The 24,571-nt window shown below is 34.3% G+C and overlaps 1 protein-coding gene across 4 annotated transcripts in view; it reads right to left on the bottom strand.

The window, feature by feature from the left end:
- LOC120628293 (serine/threonine-protein phosphatase alpha-2 isoform) overlaps positions 1 to 23,262 on the bottom strand; it is a 37,166-nt gene extending 13,904 nt beyond the window's left edge. For all 4 annotated transcript variants that reach the window (XM_039896598.1, XM_039896600.1, XM_039896597.1 and 1 more), the window contains exons 1-4: positions 23,021 to 23,262; positions 22,735 to 22,866; positions 20,781 to 20,997; positions 11,636 to 11,724 (exon numbers count right to left, since the gene is read on the bottom strand). In XM_039896598.1, the coding sequence (XP_039752532.1) occupies positions 11,636 to 11,724; positions 20,781 to 20,997; positions 22,735 to 22,866; positions 23,021 to 23,081 (499 nt within the window). In that variant the 5' untranslated portion in view covers positions 23,082 to 23,262. The remainder of the gene's footprint in view (positions 1 to 11,635; positions 11,725 to 20,780; positions 20,998 to 22,734; positions 22,867 to 23,020) is intronic.
- Between the last annotated feature and the right edge of the window lie 1,309 nt (positions 23,263 to 24,571).

Raw genomic sequence — 24,571 nt, 5'->3', positions numbered from 1 at the left:
TCATGCAGTGAAACTTGATTATGTAAAAAGACCTACAAATATTATATAATAAAAAGACCCGTGCTTTTAAGGCAATGTTATCTTCTATATATATAAAAGAAAGTTGCGTTAGTTACACCATTTATAACTCAAGAACGGCTGGATCAATTTTTATGATATTTGATTTTTTGGATTTCTCTTAGACTGGAATAGGATAATAAGTATTAAAATATAACATTCTTAAAAAAAAAAATGATCCACGGTACGAAGTTCGCCGGGACAGCTAGTTAGTAATATTTTAGAGCACGATGCAGTTGGGCGAGGTGGCCAAACAATTCAATTTTTTAACGGGGCAAGGGGTATTTGGGAGACAAAAGACGTTCGTAAGAGTGCAAATTCTTAACTTAATCCCGCATTCAACATCGAACTTATTTAGCTCGAAGGCCATGTTCTTAGATTGAAGTCGGTTCGATGGAATCTGATCTAAGCTCGATGTTGGTTTATTAATTCAAACTTAAACTTTTCCCAGCAAAATTCGCGAGGCCAATCAAGACTATACCTGAAAATGTATAGTCAGCGCTGCAGTTGTCAAATACTGCAGCATCATGCCGAGGTAGCAGCCTTTTCAGCTGAAGTACCTTTCGATAAGGCATTTAGTTTGTAATATAGTGTATAATTAGTTTTAATGAATGAATGAATGAATGAATACACTTTTATTGTACACCAAAGAAAAAAAAGTAGTTACAAAGATATAAATACATAACAAGAGAGTACAATTTGGTGGCCTTATCGCTACGCTTATCGATTTCTTCCAGGCAACCAATGGCGTAAAAGGAAAAAACATAGAAAAGAGGTAGGTGGTGCATTAAATTTAATGTAATTAGTAATTAGTTTTCATTAGTTTACTTATGTGTGGAAGCTGAATAAAGTTTATTATTATTATTACTTCGGAACCAAGTTAAGAATTAGGTATATTTATAAACAATTTGCAGCTAAAATATGAATAACTCAGACTCATCCCGAGCATGAATGCCTCATAAGCCAAACTGTCTTAATTAGAAGCAGCTAAGAGTAATGAAAATAAATCGTATTCTTGGTTATTCACTAGAAAGCGACGTTATGATTCTTTATACGAAAGTTTATACAATTGTGCTGCTGCATGTTTTTAAGCTCCGTTTCGCCAGCGGAAGGAAGCCCTATCTAAAAATAGTCAAAATCACCCTATGTTGACGTTAGTGCATTTATGGATCACATGTTGGTAATAATGATGGATAAATCTTATTTTTAATACGACTTTATTTGTAGTGTATATTGTGTCGACGAAATTGAAACTTTTATATTTTTTATATATATACTACGACAATACACACACCGCCATCTAGCCCCAAAGTAAGCGTAGCTTGTGTTATGGGTACTAAGACGACTGATGAATATTTTTATGAATAATATACATAAATAATAATTGAAATATTCGGAATGGTATTTGGAATAGTTAAACTTGCATAACGTATTTTGTTTGCACCGTGTACTTTGCCTTTTTTGTTTTTACCTTTTCATTATTAACTAGCTGTTTTCCGTTTATTTTGGACCTTTAAAACCCTGGAGGAACCAGTTATTTATTTATACTCGTGATATAATGTATCCCATGGCCGTGACCAGGATGCAAACTTTGTAGGTGACAAATGCTATTTTATTCAACCCTGTGGGTAACTTTCACCTGGTTTTTAAGGATAAATAGAATTCAAGCTACATGAGTGTGAGAGTTCTTTTAACAATTTAACCGAACAAAGGTAGCCGAATAAACAAAAAGACACACTTTCGCATTACTAAACAATATTAGTATTTATAACAGGTAGATTTAAATCGTTGAAAATTTTAAATATCTGACTACCCTGATAGATAATTTATATCCTTTATATTTAAAAAACGAAAGTATTTGTAACCAGAAACAAGTATACCGAATCAAAATATCCTTTTTAATGAAGACCTGAAGATCAACTATAATATTTTGAGTGTTGATCGTTCCAAAGTAAACTTCTGTGAGATAATCACAAAAAAAAAACACCTGAAAGTAAGAATGGTCATGAGAATTAAATATTTTGTCACCTTGTGATCTTTTGGTGGAATTAACTTTCTAACTGAAAGTTTTTTGTCATAATCTTACGAAATAATAGTTAAACCATGTGTGGCTTGGCCTACTTGCAACATCGTATAAGCAAATTTGAAACTTTTTACGTAACTCTAAAAGTCGAGAAGTTAGTACAAATGTTAAACACATATAAGGCCTAAATTTGTGCAAATAAACGTTTCTCTGCACTACTACGCACTCTTCCGGCATGTATATCGAATGTTGTCAAGATAAGACTGATATTATATTTTCCAACGTTATCAGTCTTATAATAGTGAAAAAACATTATGTAAATCAACGGAAGTGCATGTAAGCCATTCTTGTATGGGTATGTTTTTTTATTACAGGCAAAAGCCGACCTTATCACTAAAAGTGATCTCTTCCAGGTTACCTAAACGAAAGGAATATACAAGAGCATAACTTGCACGATAAGCGGACAAGTCAATCTCTTAATCTTTGCTTCAACACCAGGATGATTGCAAATGAACCGGACATAATATTTATTCGCAATCATCCGATCTATCTACAAGAACAAAAGAACAAAAAAATCCTCTGACATCTCGTTTAAAAGCTCTGTCGTGAGTTTTACCGATTTTGAGGTGGCAGGGTTTATAAATATATTGGTCTTTATATGTTAATTTTATAAAACTGGGAAAATAGATCACTAATCGAACTTGAATAGAACATCAAGTCCGAAACATCTTTTGAATGAGATATTTAATTAACGTATAACGCTTGTATTTAGGTATACGTTACGTAATATGAAGATTGATAAAGCAACAAAGGCGTTCTCATCGACTAATTAAGTAGGTCAAAACTAAATCCATGTACACATAACAAAGTGTTAAATTGGTTACTAAAACGTTGTTGGAACTTGAAACCACTACTAGTTGGATTTGATATATTTTTTCGAAGTCTAATGAAAATCCAAAGTTAATTATTGAGGGAGGTTTTAGGCTGTTTTACGACCTTAGGAGCCTAGAAAACGAAATAATAATGGGACCTGGATGCGGCTAGCAAATGATCGACAACAGTAGCGGAGGAGGCCTTTCCCCACTTGTGGTTATTGGGTGTACTACAATTAACCATCGACAATGTAATTCATACAGAAGCATTGTTACGTAAAAGGCGTGCGTTTTAAGTTTTTAAAATATAACTTGCTTCAACGAAATATACAGAGAGTTCTCCATAATGTTCTCAAAGGCGTGTGAAGTCCATCGACCCGCATTGTGCCAGCGTTGTGGACTACGCCCTAAACCTTTCTCATTGTGGGAGGAGAACCGTGCTCTGAGGTTGGCCGGAAATGGTTTTTAACAAATAGCCCGGAAACCATGGACTTTTCTGGGATAAAATAGCGTATTTCTTAATCCAATTTATAATCTATCTGCATACCAAAATTCAGTCAAATCGGTTCAGTAGTTTTTGCGTGAAAGAGTATCTAATATCCATACAAATATACATCCAGTGGCGTGCATAGAGGGTATGCACAGGGTATGCAAATGATATAAAATGAAGAAAATATCCAGTACGAGTTATAAGAAACTCAAGGATAGGCATTGTAAGAGTTATAAAAAGCCTTTCCTTAAGTATTTATAACTCGTACTGGAGATTTTCTTCATTTTATATCATCTGCATACCCTCTATACCCGCCACTGCATACATCTACAAGTCTGTACCAACTATGACATTTATAATATCAGAATATTATTTATAGTAGAACATTAGATGGATGGACTGTCTGTTGCATAAAATATTGCACGTGGTCTTGGTATAATTATTTTTACGTGGATCTGTTAAATCAGCCTATGGCATAGAGATATACCAGCCTATTGCTAGATTGATTGAGCATTTGTAAAACAAAAATCACGCAACAAGGGTAAATTCCATTTCAAAGGTTAAAGGGCTCGCTCTACCAATATAATTTCAAGGGTGAACGTAACATTACAGTCGAGCACGAAACTACCCTTAATATTGAAACCCTATTTACTTTTATCAGTACTGCAGAGGTTCTGTAATGACGGTTTCAATGTAACGAGGTCTCAATCGCATCGCCACGAAACCGATCCGTACGTGTGCTGAAAAGTAATCTGCACTTATTTCACTACTATAGTTACGTCACGTTTATCTCAAATGTGTCTTTATAATATACTAGCTGTTGCCCGCGACTTCGTCTGCGTTTGATTTTGTTTTTATCGTATTCAGTATTGCGAAGCCTTAAATGAGTACATGTGACTATCAATTAATTATAGACAAATAATTTGCAATAAAATGAAATTGCGACTATAATTAAACATCTAAGCTATCCTATCTCTTAAGTTGGAGCAGACTGCTCACGGTGTGCCAATTTAATTTAAAATCGGTTAAGTAGTTTAGGAGTCCATCGCGGACAAACATCGTGACAGGAGATTTATATATATTAAGATTAATGTATATATTTAAATGCAAAATTTCAAACACTATAGATGACTCGTTCTATAATAGAGTGGTGGTACGTAGACAGTAGACAAAAAAATCGAATAAATGTAATATTTTATTTAAAAGTTTTTTCTATAGGCATATTCAGATATAGAATGAGTTTTGGTACATTTTTCTAGTCATAATTGACGGACCAAGCTAATGGTCCACCTAATGGTAAGTGGAAAACCATCTATATTAATATTATAAAGAGGTGAAGTTTCTGAGTTTGTAAGGGGCAATCTCTGGAACTACCAGTTGATTTTTAAAAATTCTTTTACCAATATAAAGCCACACTATTTGTGAGTGCCATAGGCTATATAATATATACTAACCTGAAAAGTTCCAGAGAAAAGTTGTAGAACTTGATGTCTAAATAAAAGTCAGCGACAGAATATGTATAACTTTTATATTTAAGTAACAAAAAGTAGTATTTTATAGTTGAATCGTTAGGTATTGGTCATATTAAAAAAATAAAATTTATTGAGTTATCGTTTCAAGTGTCTAAAAAAAAAACTTCTCCCTTTTTCTGCATATAATTTGAATCGTTAAAGAGATAATACGACACAGGTATGGAGTCGCAACCAAGCAAGTGATATTAATTCTTTTAGTTTTTAACTTCCCTTCCCTTAAATTAAAAAACAAAAGTTGGGAAGTTATTGGTTTTTTTGAATGTGATTTGAAGGGAACGCCTAAGGACAGTATAATATTTTGCCACCAATAATATATAGAGATTTATGAACAATTAAAATAAGATTATTCAATCATTTTTTATCATTCATTCATTCGTTATTTATTCAATCATTGTATTCACTCATTTAAAACCCGGTATAACTAAATTGGTATGCAAAGATACATTCCCACTTACATACCCTCCTTATGGTATTCAGGAAATAAATCAGTACTAACCGAACCAGATTCATAATTGCATCACAAGTAAAATGTTTGCCACTCAATGAGTGGGGCACGGATCACCCATAATATTATAAAGCTTTTGAGTTTGGTTGTTAGAACGCGATAATCTCAAGAACTGCTGATTCGAATTGGGAGATATTTTTTGTTCTTGATAGTCTATTTATTGGCTTAAGGCTATATAACATGAAGCTACGACCAATGAAATTCAAAATTCATTTATTCAGGTAGGCCTACTTTATAAACACTTTTGAAACGTCAAGTATGTCTGTTTGTAGTGACTCTACTTCGAATAGCGGATCATCAATGAGAAATATTGCAAAAATATCCTTTTTGAGAGATTCCGATGCGTGCGCTGCGTAAACGGTAAACGTTTCGCCAAAACGACATCCTTAAGGATATAGTAAGTATGACGGAATTGTTCCTCTTGAAAAGTTTTAAAAAACAGTTCGCGACAGAATATATTTTAAATTTGAATCTTAGCAGACGAATTCGCGGGAGATCGCTAGTCCCCCATAAACAGTACTTCCCCGGACTGTCTCTGTCACAAAAAGCTTTAATACTAATAACACAAAAAATAATGCGTCCATTTCAAAATGACAGATAGGTATCTAGTAATAGAATCCCGATAGACTAATAGAGTAAACATCTTATCTCCAATAGGGTTAAGGAAATAGGCTTTGTATGTAAGAACGACGTGAGCGGAAGCAACGCAGCTCACAATAGCTTTCTATCTTTGAGACAATGGCTCACATCTGTCGACGAGTCGATAGATGTGAGCTGACTGTATTCGGTGCATCCAAGGAGTGATTTCTATGAAAAACTTGCAATGTATTTCTATTAATCGTAGCGCGTGTATATAAATAAAGGCAGTTATATAAAGTATAGGTTTACAGTCGTAAGAAATCTCAATCCCAGGTAAACAATGGTAATCTAGGCTATTTATTTACAATTGTCATCTAAACTGTCTCATTGGACTAGTGGTTACAACGTTTGACAACAGATCTCGAGGATTCAGGTTTTGTCCACTATAACTAACATGTGATCATGCCGTTCACTAACTTTTTTAACTTGTGACAAGATGAGACGCTTGCTAACTTTTTTAACTTGCACTAAGCAGACAGAAAAGCTGCCATGCTGAGGCAGCTGGTCGGTAGCTATGATTTGCAAACTTTTTTAGCTCTAAATCTCTCTCTCTCTCTCTCTCTTGTAAGACAGGAGACTTGTTCCGAGCAGTGGGACACTTTAACACATGGTATTATGTTATCTAAAAAGTTGAGTAAGTACCTATATTATTAATTCAAGGATTTACAATTACGCAAGATTACATCACGAGGAAGTGAGTGCTAATGAAATTTAGCTGCAAACACTAATCCCAAATGCGTCACCGACTGGTTGGCAAGCAATGAAAGTATAATTTTCTTACATGCTTTTTATTAGTATTCGTAAATAAATTGAGCAAATATAATAAAGCTGAACTTTCATCTAGCCAAGATTAGGTACCTACGTCAAAAATCTGTGTAAATCTTAAATCTATGCCCATCAATGGGTACAACATTAATGATGTTATTCGTAGAAATAAGGTATTTTTCTGAATTTGTTGCACATAAATGGGACATATCCGGAGGGCGAAGTTCTATGCTTGAGATTCATGTTACACGTAAGTACTTATACTTGTACCAAAGTAATTAAAATACCTACTCAGCATTCTTCTGTCCCCCGGGCAAGAAAGGTTCACTGAACTTTGACCTGATTTGAAGATTAAAATATTTGCAATTTCTACATAAAAAAAGGCGTTGATTATAGTTAGTTATAATTACCTTGTTAAACAAAAGTCTGCAAAAAAGCTATAATTATTTGAAGCTTTTTGCAGACTTTTGTGATGTAGGAAACATAGTTGTTTGTCCTACTTATGTAGGAAAAAATCCTATTTTACTTGTATTATTACTTACTGTACTGGAACTACCAATTTTTTTACTGCTGATAGCCCAATTCTGGAAGGTATGTTATAGGCTATGCATAATTAGCCTATAACATAAGTAACGTAAGTAAAAGCGCGGGCCAGTGATGCGTCGCGGTATCTCGGGGTATATTGTTTACAATAGTGGGTGAAATTTGTACGCGGATGTAGTCGTGAATAACCGACAAACCGAGGCGGTTTTATAGGTAATTTGAAATTTTTGCCTACCTAGATTCAGACAATAATATAAAGTAAACGATAAGACGAATATAATAATTATAAAATATTACAAAATAAAGAATTCAATCCAATCTTGAAAGTGGTTAGGTAACAGTAGATTAGAACACAACTGATATCGTAAAACATAGCCTTGAACTGTCCTATAAAATATCTGATCATTTATCACAATTAGCTGAAAGTCATGGATGTTAATATCTATTACAAAATTTAAAATTTTCTTTTGTAGTCGTACTCGAGATAAAAACGCCAAGAATCATTAAATTATTGTGACTAATGACGACACGAAAAACGAGTCAATTTTGATTAAAAACGGCTATCCATCTCAGCTGGAGATTGCGGCGCTAGCGTCTCGAGTAGCTATTATGCTAGATTTTTCTAGACGACCTCGCTGGCGAAGAGGTGTACGCTGTGGTTTTAAGTTGGAGTTTCCAGGTTCGATCCCCGGCAGGGGCAATTCGGGAAGTTTTAAATTTCAGTATTTTCTCTAGTCTGGTCTGGCGGGAGGCTAAGTACCACTCTACCGACAAAGTAGAGGCGCCAAGCGATGTAGTCTTCCGGTACGATGTAGCGTAGAAATCGATCAGGGTTTTATATATCTGCCATACCTTAAAAGGCCAGCTACTATCTTAGATTGCATCATCACTTACCAGCAGGTGAGATTGCAGTCAAGAGCTAAACTTGTAGTGCGATTAAAAAATGACTTGTTATTTGCTTTATTTCAACCACAAACCATATTCTAAATTATATTATTGGCGGCGGATTGGCTCAGTGGGCAGCGACTCTGCTTTCTGAGTCCAAGGCCGTGGGTTCGATTCCCACAACTGGACAGTATGTGTGATGAACATGTTTTTTTTTCAGTATCTGGGTGTTTATCTATATATTATAAGTATTTATGTATACTATTCATAAAAAAATATTCATCAGTTATCTTAGTACCCATAACACAAGCTACGTTTACTTTGGGACTAGATGTTTATACACGTATTGTCGTAGTACATTTATTTATTTATTTATTATTTATTATAGTAAAGGTGTTTTGGTGTTTGTAACTTTGCGTTAGTAAAAATCTGCATAGTGGTGAAATCTAAATCGCTGGAAGTGGTGAAATCCAAAATTGACAGATAAAACAATGCCCGCAGGTATCCCGACGCTGCAGTGTTAGTTTTTAATTAGAAGGTTGAATCAGAGCTTGCGATCTTGTTTCAATGTGCTTTGATTAACATCCAGTCAAAGTGAACATGCAGGTATTAGTTATGTATACCTACATCAACCACAAGAGAATATTAAATGGAGCAATGCATTTTCAACGCTTTAATATCTATCCACTCTTTGATGTGAGGATTAATTGCAAAATGAAATATTATATATAACGATTAAAATCAAGTACTTAACATATTAAACCAGAACGTCGAAAAACAGACGGCCAAAATTTGAGCTGCTATATTATACTATATTACTATGACTCTGTACTTTAAAGTTTCTAGGGATAGTGAAAAGTATTGAGTGGCAAAAGCAGTATTAAGAAAAGATCAGTAATGTCCTGTTTGCATTAGCTTTACATACCATGAAATTAAACCGTAGAAATCTGCTGATTTACACGTGTTATACCAAAAAATATAGTGATTCAGAGAGCAAATGCTTTACGTAATTGTAGAAAGATAAATTTAGCAAGGTTTGTCAAATACTTCCTTGCGATAACGGGAGAATTGAGAGCTTATGTCTTTATCATATGTCATGTATGTCTTACTTTAGTTCCTATTTGCTAATAACCTTTATAACATTTTTGTATTCGGATTGAATTTACAATTATTTTGCCAAAACATTCTAAAATATTTGGTTTTAACACTCATGACTATCCTCATGTCATCTCTTTCTTTAGCCGTCTTTACTGCAAACGGCACAAATATGAACATTTACCGGATTCTTCTAAAATACATTTTAATACGTTTAACTTAGAACGCAGTGCGGGTTTCGCAAAATTATGCGACATTGAACTAACTGTAAGCTAGTTTTGACATTTGATAGACGTAAACTCTACCGGAAATTGCATGTACAAAGTTAATAGTTTTGCATTTCGCCTTAGCCTTAAAATGTGTTGAATCATGGCCAAACTTAAAGTTTTATGGCTATATACATCCTTTATAAGTTCTGAGATTTCTAATGTTTCTAAAACATGCTTCTCGCATTTCCGTCGCTTGTATTTAAAGGTTACAAGAAACTATTCTTCGATCTTTTAGAACGAGCGATTGAAATCGTATAAAATAAACCAAGAACAGCGTGACTCACTCTATAGAGGAACAAGCTTTCATCAGGAAGTGGAATCGCCTTATTTAAAAGGAATGTTGTTAGAGTAGCTTAGTGTTAATAAGGAGGCCTTCAGTCAAACAATCCTATACCTTCGACGATGTTGCGCAAGTAGGTTTAGAGGAGCAAAAACAAAAAGTAGACGTCTTTAATAGTTGATTTCTTTTCCTTTACCCAGCTTTTTTTTTCCATTCTTTTGTAAAATCCATTTTTTTTTTTGCAATTCACTGTGTGATTTTTTTTATCATGGAATCGCTTAAATCTATACGATCAAAAGTAACTTTAAGCTATATCCGAAATAATTGACGATTACTACACCCACTGATAAATTGCCCACCAGTGATTTAGAAAGGAAGCAGTAATCAAATAAGGTACCTATCCGATTATTTTTCTGCTGCATGAAACGACCTCAATTTATTAAATTGATCATCACCACACCATCGCTGCAACGCGTCACTTAAAGTCAATAAGCTTCTTACACACCAAAAAACTCCCGCTTATTATTTTCTAACAAACAAGAGTAGAAGTTCGACACATTAACTGGGTAATCACCGTTGTGGAAAAACGTCACCACGTATAAGAAAATCTTTTGAGCTATTATACCAAGTAGAAGCCATAGGGCTATGCTATTTACATTTACGCTCAGCTAAGCGGCAAATTAGTTACTCATTGGCGGAAGTAATTATGCTGTTATAGTGTTTCGATAATATTTAATGTAGGTAATTTCGGTGACCTTGGTTAAGATAATACGATGTAAGTCAATCAAACAACGAAAACCACCTTCACCCTGATTCAGTGCTAGTTCTTATATTAAGTTGAAATTTAAGATTAGATTTAGTGTGCCTGTATAAACATGCGTACTGATAGCCTAGTGACTTCAAACTCCATTTCGGTTGGACTGAGGGCGATCCCCGGCACGCACCTCTAAACTATTCTGAATGTGCTTTTTTTTATTTATCTGTTGCTTTAACGGCGAAGAAGAACATCTTGAGGAGCCCTGCATGCCTGAGTTCCACTTAATATATAACGTGTCAATAAAAACCGAAATATAACTTCTCAGGCTCTAGAGGTACATTAGGTACTGTCTCTTGAGACTTATCTGTGAAACCGAAAACCTAATAATTTTTGAGTAAACCACTGCAATAATTTTTACTGAAAGAAATCAGATACCGTTCTAACATCATATGCAAAATTAAAATCATGTGACTCTTGACAAAGCGCTATAAGTTACGCGTCGCATATCGTAGGTATTATGCGCGTGTCGGTCTTTTAACTTTAATAGGGTTGTCATAAGAAAACACTTTGGAAAAACAATTTGCTTCTTTTGATGTAATATTTTTAACAGGGTTATTCCTTATGAAATATACTTATGCATCCTTCAAATTTATTTCGTAATTCCGTTACACGTTGTATACCAATCCGCACTTGGCCAGCGTGGTGGACTTCGGCCGAAAGCCTTTTCATTCTAAGGGGCCTCGTGACTTGTCGTGGATCCGTAATTGGGTCTATAATGATGGATGATGACGATTTACATAGTGAATTGAAACTGTTATGATTGTGTCGTGTGTAAAGACCTTGAATCTAAACAGACGACTGACTGCGCGGACTAAAATTACTAGATAATATATATATAATTAATAAGAAAATACTGCACTCACCTATCGCAGCAACTGGTAAGCAGTTGAAGCAGTCCGTGAAAGTTTTCCACAACTTGATGTTGTACCTCCTTTTGCATTCGTCGTAGAATCTGAGGACAAATATTGACGTTTAATTTTATAAAATTGAGCGGGAAAAAAAAGGCCTGTGTTAGGTAGCAAAGGCAATACACACAAGTAAAAAGATCCTTTAAAAATTTTGTATATTTAATCTATACAAAATTTTGGGAAAACTTAACGGTTCTCATGGGATTTTAGAAAAAACGCGGGCAACAAGTAGTAATATATATACATATAACTCATCAGATATCTATACATTCCGTATGTATTCCGAAGTGCTCGCAAAACTAAAAACGTAGTCGCCGATTAACTTGCAACTGATTTTTAATAAAATTCCAATACAAGTTAGCCCTTGACTGCAATCTCACGTGGTAGAAAGTTATGATGCAGTTTAGCGGGCTAATCGGTTTCTACGCGACATCGCACCGGAACATTACATTGCTTAGCGCCACGTAGACCAGATCAGAAAAAAATTCAGAAATAATAATTTTCATAATTGCCCATACCGGGAATCGAACCCGGGACCTCCAACTTAAACACCGTTGCGCCAGGGATTTCGTAAAACTTTACTTTTTTTGTAAGAGTGTTTCTTTAAAGTTATTCCAGAGAAAACGGGAATTACAAGCGTGGCTGAATTTAGCTAGTTCTTAACGAATATATGCAAGATCAGCAAAAAAACAAACGGTAGCTACTAGGTACGTCTGTTATATTGTCCACAAATATTTACAACCATGAGCTGTTATCATTGATTAATGGTCCTTGACACTGGCTTACACATCAAGATCAACTAGCGAGCTAAGGTAAATAAATGATAAATCACGTCAGTGACACGCTAACGCCAGCTTTTTGCGTATCATTTGTATAACGATGCTGTTTTCTACAATAATATATTTTATTGTTTATTAACCCGGATTTAGCTCTCTAACTACCTCATTGAACTAGTGGTTAGCATGGTTAACTAAAGACCAGGAGGCATCGGGATCGAATCCCGGTTCAGCCGAAAAAATATTATTGGACTTTTCCTGTAAAAGGAATTCTCAGATCAGCCTCGGGGTTAAGAAATCAGTGTTATCTACTATCGTACCTCGTTGAGCATGTCAAGCTTACGGTTACGGCTGTAACATGGGGTTACAAAAATCGATAAACAGCATCGAAGCAGCATGGAGCATCAGTTCTTATACTTTTCGCAAAGAGAGGTTTGTTAACAAAGAAGAGACGGAAAGGTTTATCTTTATATCACACCATAAAGTCTATCTAAGCAATATTTTTGTTTCTTTTAGTTTTCTTTCAAATAGTAAAGAAAATAATAAGCCCTCGCCCTCGTTTTTCATTTACTTATTGTATCGCATTTTTATAAAACTACTCTACGCTCAAAGTAATAAAAAGTCTGATTACATTATAAGACAAGTGAAAAATTTGGAAAATCCAAAAGTGCACGCCTCATAATCTCATTTTTTTCACAATAAAATTGATTTTTTTTAACTGAAACATTCAATGCTCATTACAATTTTTTTTTTTCATATTAATTATTATTCATTTTTTGTAAACAAGACACGGGAATGTCATAATGATTGCACATTGAAAGTTACAATTAATATTAGCTAGAATAATTACATGGAAATTTAACGACAGTGAATCGAACGCTCATATTAACTAAGAAATTATGTCGTGTGTTACTTTAGATTATTAAAAAAAAATTATTCCGATACGATCATTTTTTCGACCAATTTTGATGCCACATACACCCGTCCATACACGGACGTCCAGAAAAGATTATGTTTAATGTTATTATTTACTATGTTAAACAAAAAAATTGTTATTGAAATGTATTTTATGTGCCTGACAAATTATTTGACTTGATATTAGTGTACTCAAATTAACCTGTAAGTGCAACATAAATCACAAAAAATCAATTTCAGTTTCGAGAAATGTCGAGAGCTTTTTTTTGAAATGTCGAGAGTAGAGCACAACCTCAACGCTTCGCTTATGAGGCTTGCAAAAATGGATTGAACATGCATTATTTATATTATTTTAAGATTGTTTTCCAGATCTTTGAAAAAAAATATAAACAATTAATCTGTCCGTTGGTAAAAGTATTCCTATACATTATATAAAATATCAGGGTTCAAAATTCAAGCGTCAGAAAACAATATCACGTGTTGTGTCCACAACAACGATGAAATGATACTCGAACTGCGCCGTATGGTTTATAGCTTATAAGTGTTTCACTTTTAGTCTGGCGTTGCGCCAGATAAAAAAACCCGAGGCTTATGGAATAAAGAACGTTCAATATTGGATCGGTATCAACAGCTTGGAAGACTAACAAAAGACCGATCGCGAAAATTAACTTTCGCGAAATCTGAGTAACAATTAAAAAGCTGGATTTTTAAATGTTATTTTTGTTAAAGACGGTATTTTAATCCTTTGAAATGAGGTACTTTTTTTGTACTCTCTGTAAAAAAAAATCTAATGGCCTATCGATAGGCTTAGTTAGGTAGCACGACCCTGATAAGCTTAAAAAATATTTGAGCACATTGCAACAGCTAAGATTAAAAATCAAACAAAGATTGCTATTTTGAGGCCTAAAAATATATTTACAAACATGTATTTATATGTGAAATCTTAGGTAATCAAAATACGATCTTAGTACCTACTTATCTGACCGCAAGAAGCTGAATAAAGTACACTTAAGAGAACACTACCAGGAATCAAATTAATATATCCCCCGCCATTAAACAATTCTTTAATCAACTAAGCTTCGTACTGCTTTGGATAGCTAAGTTGATTACGATAGTCCTTGTCTTTAGCCAAGGTCTAGTATTTATAAAATAGTTAAATTCTTATTCACCTAATTACCACTATCTTTGCTTAGGCTCTTCGATGGCAATCAAGTTAAAACCACTTTACTAAAGGTGATAACTTGTGGTTAATATCTAGTATAATATTCACCTTACAGTTCAGAAGCGACCTTTGATACGTTTAGCAAATAAGGATGTAAATAGAACTGAGAAATTAATTATCTATCTCTCTTATATACCTAAAAGAGCAATTATTGTATAAATTTGTTTGTAAATATATTCTGTACTTAGATATCTGCTTCTTTATCAATATTTATTTCCTGAAAAACGCAATAATACACAAAAAACAATGATCTCGAAATTTCAGATGTATGTAGTAAGGTACTTGTATTTTGTTACTATCGTAATTAATCGAAATTTTGTGAGATAACGATATTACATACGAATACGTATTACTTTAGACCTGAAGGCTCTAGCGATTTAGTTGAAAATATCTGTTTAAGTTTTTGCTTTTAAATAAAAGTATATTTTCCATCAAAATAGGATTTTAACATATAACAATAAAAACAAAAACGCCGAAGATAGTCAAACCACGCACATCGTCAAACCAAATATTTTAAATAAATCTTTGGTTTGACTATGTATCATTGTGATTAAGTTAAAATAAATGTACTAAAGTAAAGTAATAAAATGGGGTTAAACGTTTATGACTGCAACCTTACAGTTCAGACATGACCTTTGATAGCTTTAGCAAACAGACGCAATGTAATAAAGACAGAAATTATATTGTATTACGTCTGGATATTTTGCTACCCAGTGCTTTACAGAGTATTCCCAGCTTAGGTTTATTGCTTTTGTGCGGGACGTAAAATTTAATATTAAATTAATGGTTAAGGTTACCCAAGTTAACTAAAACTAATAGTTTGAATTTTGGGAGCTACAGAGCACGGATCTTCTTCGACAAGGAAGGGTGTAGGCCGTGTGAAGACCACCACGCCGCTGGTCCATTGCGGATTGGTGGACTTCACACGCCTTTGAGAACAATATGGAGAAGAGACAGGCATGCCGGTTTCCTCACGACGCTTTTCCTTCACCGTTAAACAAGCATTATTTTAATTGCTTAGAACGCACATAAGTTAGACAAGTTAGATGTGCGTGCTGGATTCGAACACAGTCACAATTTCAAGGTAGAATAATTTTATAAAGTACCGATCGGGTGATTTTAACATCGTTCCCAGTACATCGTTTCCTATCAGTTGTGTCAGTCTCTGCACTTTGTATTCAATTTTTTCGTAAGTATCAAACCAGCGGACTTTCAAGTCGAAATGTAACTTCAAGTACAAAGAGGCTGAAGAATTAGAAGTCTTGTAAGCGTGTTGTTAAATACGCTGTCGTTCAAAAAGCAGAAATATAAATAACGTAGTGTGCTCAGACACTATTAGGTACTTATTTCTGTTCTCACTTATGGAATCCCAAGGCATTACATGGATATATACAGTTATGCACGAGGTATTAGTTATTCCATAGACTCGTACGAAGTGCTTGAAAGCGAAAATCTGCTTTTTCTCTTTGTACTCCGTTTTCTCTGCCACTTATAATATGAGACTTTCAAATAAAGAGTGAATAGGCATCTCGTTAGCGGAATTCTCAGGTACCAAGAGGTGTCAATCGCTGGTCGTGATATTAATGAATTTCTTTACAATTCAGTGAGATTGGGGTCAAATACAAAAAATAGCATCCGTTAAAAAGCTAGAGCCCGCAATGCCACTTAACTTGTTTGTTCTTGATGCAATTTTCCAACCCATATCTTATCTGGTGGTGATAACGCAGAAATGATACTAGACTACATTGCTCTTGACATCTAAAAGGCAAACAATTTCTGCACTTCATTTCTAAATTAAGCTTGTCTATTCGTTGCGATATTTTGTCTAACGATAAAATCCATATGTCCATATCCCCGTTGAATCTGAATGGATGTTTATTTAGCCGTTTCCCGATACATCTTCGATTGAAAATTCTGAGATAAGTGCGTTCAAAAAAAAAAACCTCTTCTGCTTTAAAACTGTATAACAGATAGATGATTCATTGAAGTCTTTTATTTTTTTTATTATTTCCGCTCATTATACATAAAGGTTAGGTAATTACCCACACGTGATTTTGAAAACTGCGAATTTGTACAAGATATCGTAAACCATAATGTCATCGGCCGCTACCCAAAGATTAATCATCGACACGATAAACAAATGTATCTTATAATCTTATCTAATTTAAAAGTGATGCCATTTTTACTTTACCGCACGCTTTTGCGTGTAAAATTAATTAAATAAGTAATGCTTGGACTAAATTATCCTTTTTTTGAACGTCTATTAAAATAATCCACATATCAACGGTATTTACTTTGGCTACAGTACCTACTCTGTATTGTACGAAAAAATCTAATTAAAAATTTAAAATTCTTTATTCATGTAGACCTAATATAAAACGTTTGCGTTTTTCATTATTGCGAGTTGATGATGATAACTAAAAGTGTATTATACACAAGGTATCTACCAATCTAGCCTTTCGATTGTCTGAAAGATATCGATAGATTTTTGTTGTGTGCAATAAATAAAGGGCTCACACACATTATAAAATGCCTCTAAGGGCGTGTTTCGCCGTCCGTCCTGATTAGTTTCACTAACGATTGAGAGTAATCGTTAAAGCTCGCTAACCCGTGTGAAGTGGCGTGGTGGGTCAATGTTAAAATTCCTTCTCCTATGAGAGAGGCGGTATGTAGTTATGAGCCCAGCAGGACAATAGGCAGTAAGGCTAAGGATGATAAACAGTGGCAAACACTTCATACATGCACAAAAACACTGCCTATAAACTTTTTCTTTAAAAACTTGTATGAGGAAGATTTTTACATTTAAGGCAATGTTCCTGCTAAGGCAGGGAAGGAATAATCCTTCCCTGGCCTAATACCCTGTGCACGCAACTAATGATAAATAACTATAGCTATGTCATAATCAATATTTATATAGTTCCTTCATAAATAAACAAAATTCAGAATTCATTTTGCCTACCCACAATTATATATATTACTAGCTGACCCGCGCAACTTCGTCTGCACCAAATCGGTTATTACAGGTTTTTATATCTAAAAAAACCTAGTAACTAATTGCTGCGCCACCAGGCCCAGTTATGTTACCAAACTACATTATTCGCGACCGGGCGGCCCGCGGCATTTTTCTTGCTTTATGCATTTCTATACCCGTCGTACCTTGTAAGCGATAGGTTCAATTTGAATAATTTAAAAAGGAATTTGCAGGTGTTTAATAAAACTATTTATAAGGATTCATTCATGATAGAAATGTCACTTTCGATTGTAACCATGTTTGGAACGGCCATTATAAAAAAACAGTTATTGTGACTTAACCATAACAGTTAGAATATAGCCACGCGGATTTTTTTGTTGAAAATCATGATTACTTTAAACATGTAGTACATTATTTTTATGTATCATCAATCATCTTCGCGGCGGACGCCAGTAAAGTCGGTATGACTTCTTTAGAAAACATCGTTATATTCTAAATCTGACTATATTGTATGTCTACCAAACTTAAGCCAAATCCATCCGTCCACCCATAAATACATCCATCCTCACAAACTTTCGCATTTATAATATTAGTAGGATGATACGCATGCATTCGATCGTTGTCCGATATGCCTTGATACTTGCTGTTATCTGTGAAGAGATATGTTCTTTACCTCCGACAATATTTATCAGATCTTTATTAAAATTAGACAAAACATGCTTGTTAGTATACACTTTCAAATAGAAGAAAAATTATTAAAATGGGTTCAAATTTAGCTATGACATATATATGTTGACCCGGAATACCAGCTACCACTATACCAAATTATGTTTAAATCGGTTCAGTAGTTTTAACGTGATGCCCAGACAGACAGACAGACAAAAATTAAATAAAAATCTGTTTTGGACTCAGTATCGATCGAGAAAGCATCCCCCGGTCGTAATTTTCAAATTATATTAAATGTACAGAAATCTTCCAGTTTCGTTTTATTATAAGTATAGATTTTGCACTAACCTTATCTTAGTTCTGAATGTTTTATATGATAACATAGTACACAGTAAAACCAATTGTGGTATATGTGGCACGTATTGTAACACAATACGTTTTTCTTTTAAATAAACCAATACATAATGACTATCGGACCCGCGCGACTTCGTCCGCGTATGAGCCGACTTAAAGAAACATCAATTCCGATATACTTACTACATACTTCCGTCGTTTGGCGTAACGTTTACTGTTCACGCATCGCACGCATCGAAATCTCTCAAAAAGGATAATTTTGCTGTTTTTTCCCGAGATTAGATCGATTTACCGCCCCGGAAACCCCCTGTATACTAAATTTTATGAAAAACGTTGGAGCCGATTCCGAGATTCAAATTATATATATATATATACAAGAATTGCTCGTTTAAAGATATAAGATGAATATTTTTTTCAAGTAGGCTTTGTTTATTAAAGCATTTTGAAACGTCAATACAGTCTGTTTGTAGTGACTATAACACTGGTTAAAGAAGACCTTTGGAATCATATTATAAATACATATATTCAATCTATATAAATTACTTCAGTACCTTTCGCAGAAGATTTGCAGATGTCACTAATTTATGGCCATTTCTAGTAGTGTCGGTTATTTTAAGTACATATATCCACTTTTCGGTTATGAAAAGTAAAATTTTGTCTTAAAAGTACAATATTACAAAATATATAAAAACACGCAATAAGAGCAAATAATATAGCAATCGACACGCAATAACGAACTTGAACACCTATCGACCTTCGCAATGAATCAGTACAGTGACTCACGCGTAACATGTTATAAGTGAACAGGAGATCACGCAAGGCGCGCTACTGGGGTTGATTTGGTTTAGGTTAGGCGCAACTGGGCTATAAAGTTGAACTTGAGAGCCCTCGCTTAGAAGTTTTTTGGCTTATGTATTTTTTATAGTATGTTAAGATGAAAAAGGAATCTTAGCCGACAATTGCCACCCTATAACTGGCCTTTTTTTTACAGTATATGCATTGATTCGAGTAGAATAATTCGCACAGGCGAGTGGTTAGAATTCTTTAGATCGTCGCGTTCGTAATCGTTTCCGTCGTTAAAAGAAGGCTCATACCAGAGCTCTCTGCTTCTGATCTCTTAATATAAATTTTGTAACATAACATTGGTTTGGTTATTAATTTATTTATTGTCATTTTTAATTTTATTGTATTTGTTGTTTTATTTTAATCTGGGCTAAAAATTAAATGGAAGACGCAGGCCCAACTCTTTTGCAGTGTTTACTTTGATAATAGTGTACACCGGTGATAGCCTAGTGGTTAGGGCTTCGGCATCCCTTTTAGGGGACCGAGTTCGATCCCCGGCACGCACTTCTAACTTTACGGTGTTAAGTGCGTTTTTAATAAACGCAATTAAAATATCACTTGTTTTACGGTGAAGGAAAACATCATAAGGAAACCTGCATGCCTGGGAGTTCTCCATAATGTTCTCAAAAGCGTGTGAAGTCTACCGATCCGCTACCCCAAACCTTCTTATTCTGAGAATTGAAGTGGGCCAATAATGATGATTGTATACATATTTAGTATTATTATTGTATTGTATTTATTATTATATCTATCAACCTACTGCTGCACAAAGACGCGCGTACCTAAACTGCGGAATGATACCCTACCATTACTATCGCTCTTTGTAAATAATGTATGGAAAGCAATGTTCCACCGATGACTGTACTCATTTACCATGACGACCATAACAGAGCATTGTAACAAGCAGACATGTTAATTAATTAATTCATTTGTTACAACTGACTTCGTTTTGTTTCTGTTTAAATTATATTTTAGGGATAGGTTGCATGTAAAGGATCAATTTGTATCAAACCACTTAATTGTACTTTCTATGCATCTTGCTAGTGATCGCATTTTTGTTACATTTCTTAGTGATGTACAATGAAATGTACCTTTTTATTCCTTACTTCAAACTGTGCACACTGTTTTAAAGAGTTTACTGTATAACTGTTTTAACTTAAAAACCTTGCTATTATCCATGGAGCTGAAATTCGCGGCTGTCCAAGACGAAGTTTCGCAAAAATTTATAAACACTTCTGTCTTCTGTTCTTGGGTCAAGAATTGATGTGTAAAGATAGGTCAAGTCAAGTGAGCTAAAAAATGACTGTAAGCAGAGTTACATACTTCATAAAATTGTATAAAAAATTGACTTACCCATAAATCCTATTGATGCTAGCACACTCATGATTCCCTCGTAGTAAGAAAAAGTTCTCTGGATACTTAATCTTGTATGCTAGTAGCAAACAAATTGTTTCTAATGACTGTTTACCGCGGTCAACATAATCTCCGAGGAACAAGTAATTAGACTCTGGTGGGAAGCCGCCATATTCAAACAGCCTTAACAGGTCATAGTACTGACCGTGAATATCACCTGTGGACAAACTACATAATGTAATACACCTAAACATGTAAAAGAACCAAATACAAATTTATAATTCAACTCTCAAGGATATAGATTGATAAACTAGGGGTTAGGTCTGGGCCTCCCATTTGGAGGGACAGAGTTTGGTTTTACCGCATGCAAAGCAGAGTGAGTAAATGTGCATGCCTGAGTTCTCCATAAAGTTATGAAATCATTTGAGTATTGAGTTTACCAATCCGCGCTTTGTCAGCGTGGTGGACTGAAGCTTAGACTCTTCTCATTCTGAGAACATATGCAATATGTATACACTGCTGGACATTACTCTCATTCAAGCAGCCTTCATATTTTTGCCCTTTAGCATCCAGTGGATGTTGTGTAATATTGATAGTGTGCAGGCAGCCTTAGTGAGCTGCAGTTTAGTGTTTGAAGGATATAATATATTTAGATTTGAGAAGGGCTCTAAAAGAAGGAGGGGGGGGGGGGGGGTTCAAGCTGTCCTGATCCCCCCTAGTTAGCGCAGAGCCCAAAAAATCGGTTGGGGTGGTTGGTAGACATCTGGGAGGTATACACTGGTTCCCTGGGCGTCTAACAAAGCCAACAAGAGGGACATGCTGTGGTGGTTTTTAGTTTGGGTATACCCCTTTAGAGGGGGAGTCCCACATAACCTCCATCCTTGGGCAGTATAAGCAATTTAAGAGGTAGCAATTGAGCTTTTGCACCATGGCAAAAGAAGAAGAGTAAATTGGAATAGAATGTAATAATTTCATTACTTGAAATTTTTTCAAATATATATTTAAATATAGAAAATCTTTATCTAGCATAAGTTTAAACTAGGGGATCTATTTATCTGGAGTAGCTTTCAGTAAAACCAATTAGTTCAGAATTATGTAAACATATTTTTTCATTGCACAACAATTTAAATTTTTAAGAGTACTAATTTAGGAAAAGTTATTGTGATAAAATGTTCTGGTTTACGCACATAATTACTTATTGCCCCTTAATGCAGGTAACAAACTCTCTAACACAGAAGAATATATTTTTATAGTTATGTATATCCTTACTAATAATATTATTAACGCCAGTCTGTTTGTTTGCTTACTCATCCTTGCTTAATGCCCCAAATAAGCAATCAATGATCTTGATTTTTGCTATAGAGTTAGTTGAAAGGATAAAGTGTCACATAGGCTCATTTGTATCACAGGAAAACAAGCAGATCTTACAAGATATGTAACCAACCGTAATAAAGGTATACTAAGAACACTGGCTGGCTAGTAGAAAAATATGCCTCATTTCATTTAATGGAGTTATGATGCTTTTATCATATGTAAATCTTGGTTGGATAAATTGGAATATTTAATTTTTAGAAAATATTCAATAATTTCATAATTAGTATGATACCTTCAGCTATAAATAGCTAGTAAACAGACATCTTAATTCCATCTTTGTTTGAAAAATACAGTCATGTTACAATAAAAATGACATTCCACCTCATTGGGATTCATTCTTGGTCATGCTAAAGGTAATATGCCATAATTAACTTTACTTTAGGTTCTTCTGTCAGGTAACTTCTAGCTGCTGATGAAGACATGGAGTACAAACAGTAACATTTTTAGAGTATTGATAGTTATTTTACAGCAAGGATGTGAAAGTGGAAGAGTACAAAAGAAAAAGTCCCGTGCAAGGTTTCGACGTTTTAGAATTCGAAAGTGGCGTAGCTGTGGTAAATTGCATTCATGATGTACTTACCGCATATTTTTAACGGTGCTTCCAATTCAAGTAATATCGGCTGTGAAAGGAATATTTCTCGTGATTTCAAGCATAGCCCTTTAATCTCGATTTCCGTTAACTGTACATTCATACCAGGCTTCTCGCCTCGTACTGAAAACCAAATATAAACATATCACTAACACTTTAAAAAACTCACAACCAAACACTATTTCTTCTTCTCATCGACAATCAATCAAAAGGAATATTTAAAAAACACTATTTTTACCACTGTAAATATCACTCTCTAAACATTTTTGCCCTTTACCTTTTAATAATTTTTTTATTACATTATCGATGTTTAACTCATCTGTGTCTCTGTCTGCCATCGGATATATTGTTTTTGCACGAAATATGCTTAAATATAATAAGTAATGAAAAAGGGATGATTAAGATTTTCGCCGATTTAAAAATTGAACCCTATTTCAATTCTCGGCTAAGAAATTTCAATGGCGGAGAGTCCGAAACATCACTCACACACGCAAACAAGAGAAACACATCAACAGTGTGACCAACTATAAAAATGAAACTTCCCTAATAAACGAAATGTAAATTGTAAATAAGCAAGAACTCGTCCCAGTACTGTACATGATGATGTGACAATGACAATGAAGATATTTATAATATACTAAACATTTATGTTTCTATACATGTCAACTTTGGGTAAAGTCCACCAGACGCGATGTCAACAATATCAGGGTGCAATACAATAATGCTTATCGTATCTAGATGAAGTTGCAAAGGTACTCGGATATGTTCGCTAGGGCCAGAGTACCGGATTTCTTTGCGATCATGAGATCGCGAATCGCAACATTTTGAAGTTGTTTGCGAGCCAATGAAATCGTAAGCACGTTAGCAGAGGGTCTGGACTGCTCGATTTTCAAGCACTGGCTTTCGGTGCACAATGAAAAAACATAAACTATGACGAACTATGTAATTATTATGACGGACGTGAGTTTGCAATGTTTTAATTTGCAATACTGTTACTTATTTTTATTATTTTGTTATTTAATTTATCTTTTTATATTTTAATAACTGGGTTTATTTACCTTTCAATAAAGATTATTATTATTAAACCTAATCACTAACTAACTCTGACTGATGATTTTAATAAGATTTGGCAACGAGATAAAATGTTTTACGCATTCAAGGATGGACTTTTGGAACAAGTTCTTTTATGATTTTCACAAAAACAACGAACTTCCGAAAGGGCGCATTTGAATGATGGCGAATTTTTATGGCAGTTTTCATAATGTTTAAAGTTAGAAAATTTGCCTAATTAACTTTTCTTATACATTTATGTCACTATTCAGGGAAATGCGTATAAAAAATATCATGGTTCTGTAAACTTATTTATCTTTATGAAAGTGCATGCAAGTTTACAGAAGCTGAAACTGTCTACAATCAATTATATAAAAACAGAAAGAATGCGACAACTGGAGCCCTTATATGGGTTAATAAAATACGAATTATGAGTTTTATTAAATTTTATAACACCTTTTATTATTTGTAAGGTAGTACGGTTGTGTAATAATAATAACACAATTGTTTCTAAGAACCATGGCAGTATATTTAGACACTTCACTAACATTACATAAAAATGTCTAAATGTCTAATAAATTATATTTATAGCTTACAATTTGAAATCTAATAATAGAAAAAACCAGTAGTAAACATCAAAACTATTCAATTACTACATATAACGGCATTTTGAAGTGAAAAGCTATCCCTAATTCATTGGTTTCATTGGTGACAAACTAGAAGAACTTAAAAAAATAAATTTCATCAAATGCTGGAAATCATCTGCATGTGGCAGCAC

This window comes from Pararge aegeria, chromosome 12 (assembly GCF_905163445.1).
Source record: "Pararge aegeria chromosome 12, ilParAegt1.1, whole genome shotgun sequence".
Lineage (NCBI taxonomy): Eukaryota > Metazoa > Arthropoda > Insecta > Lepidoptera > Nymphalidae > Pararge > Pararge aegeria.
Note: the sequence above shows the minus strand (reverse complement) of the source record. Positions and strands in the feature narration are given on the sequence as shown.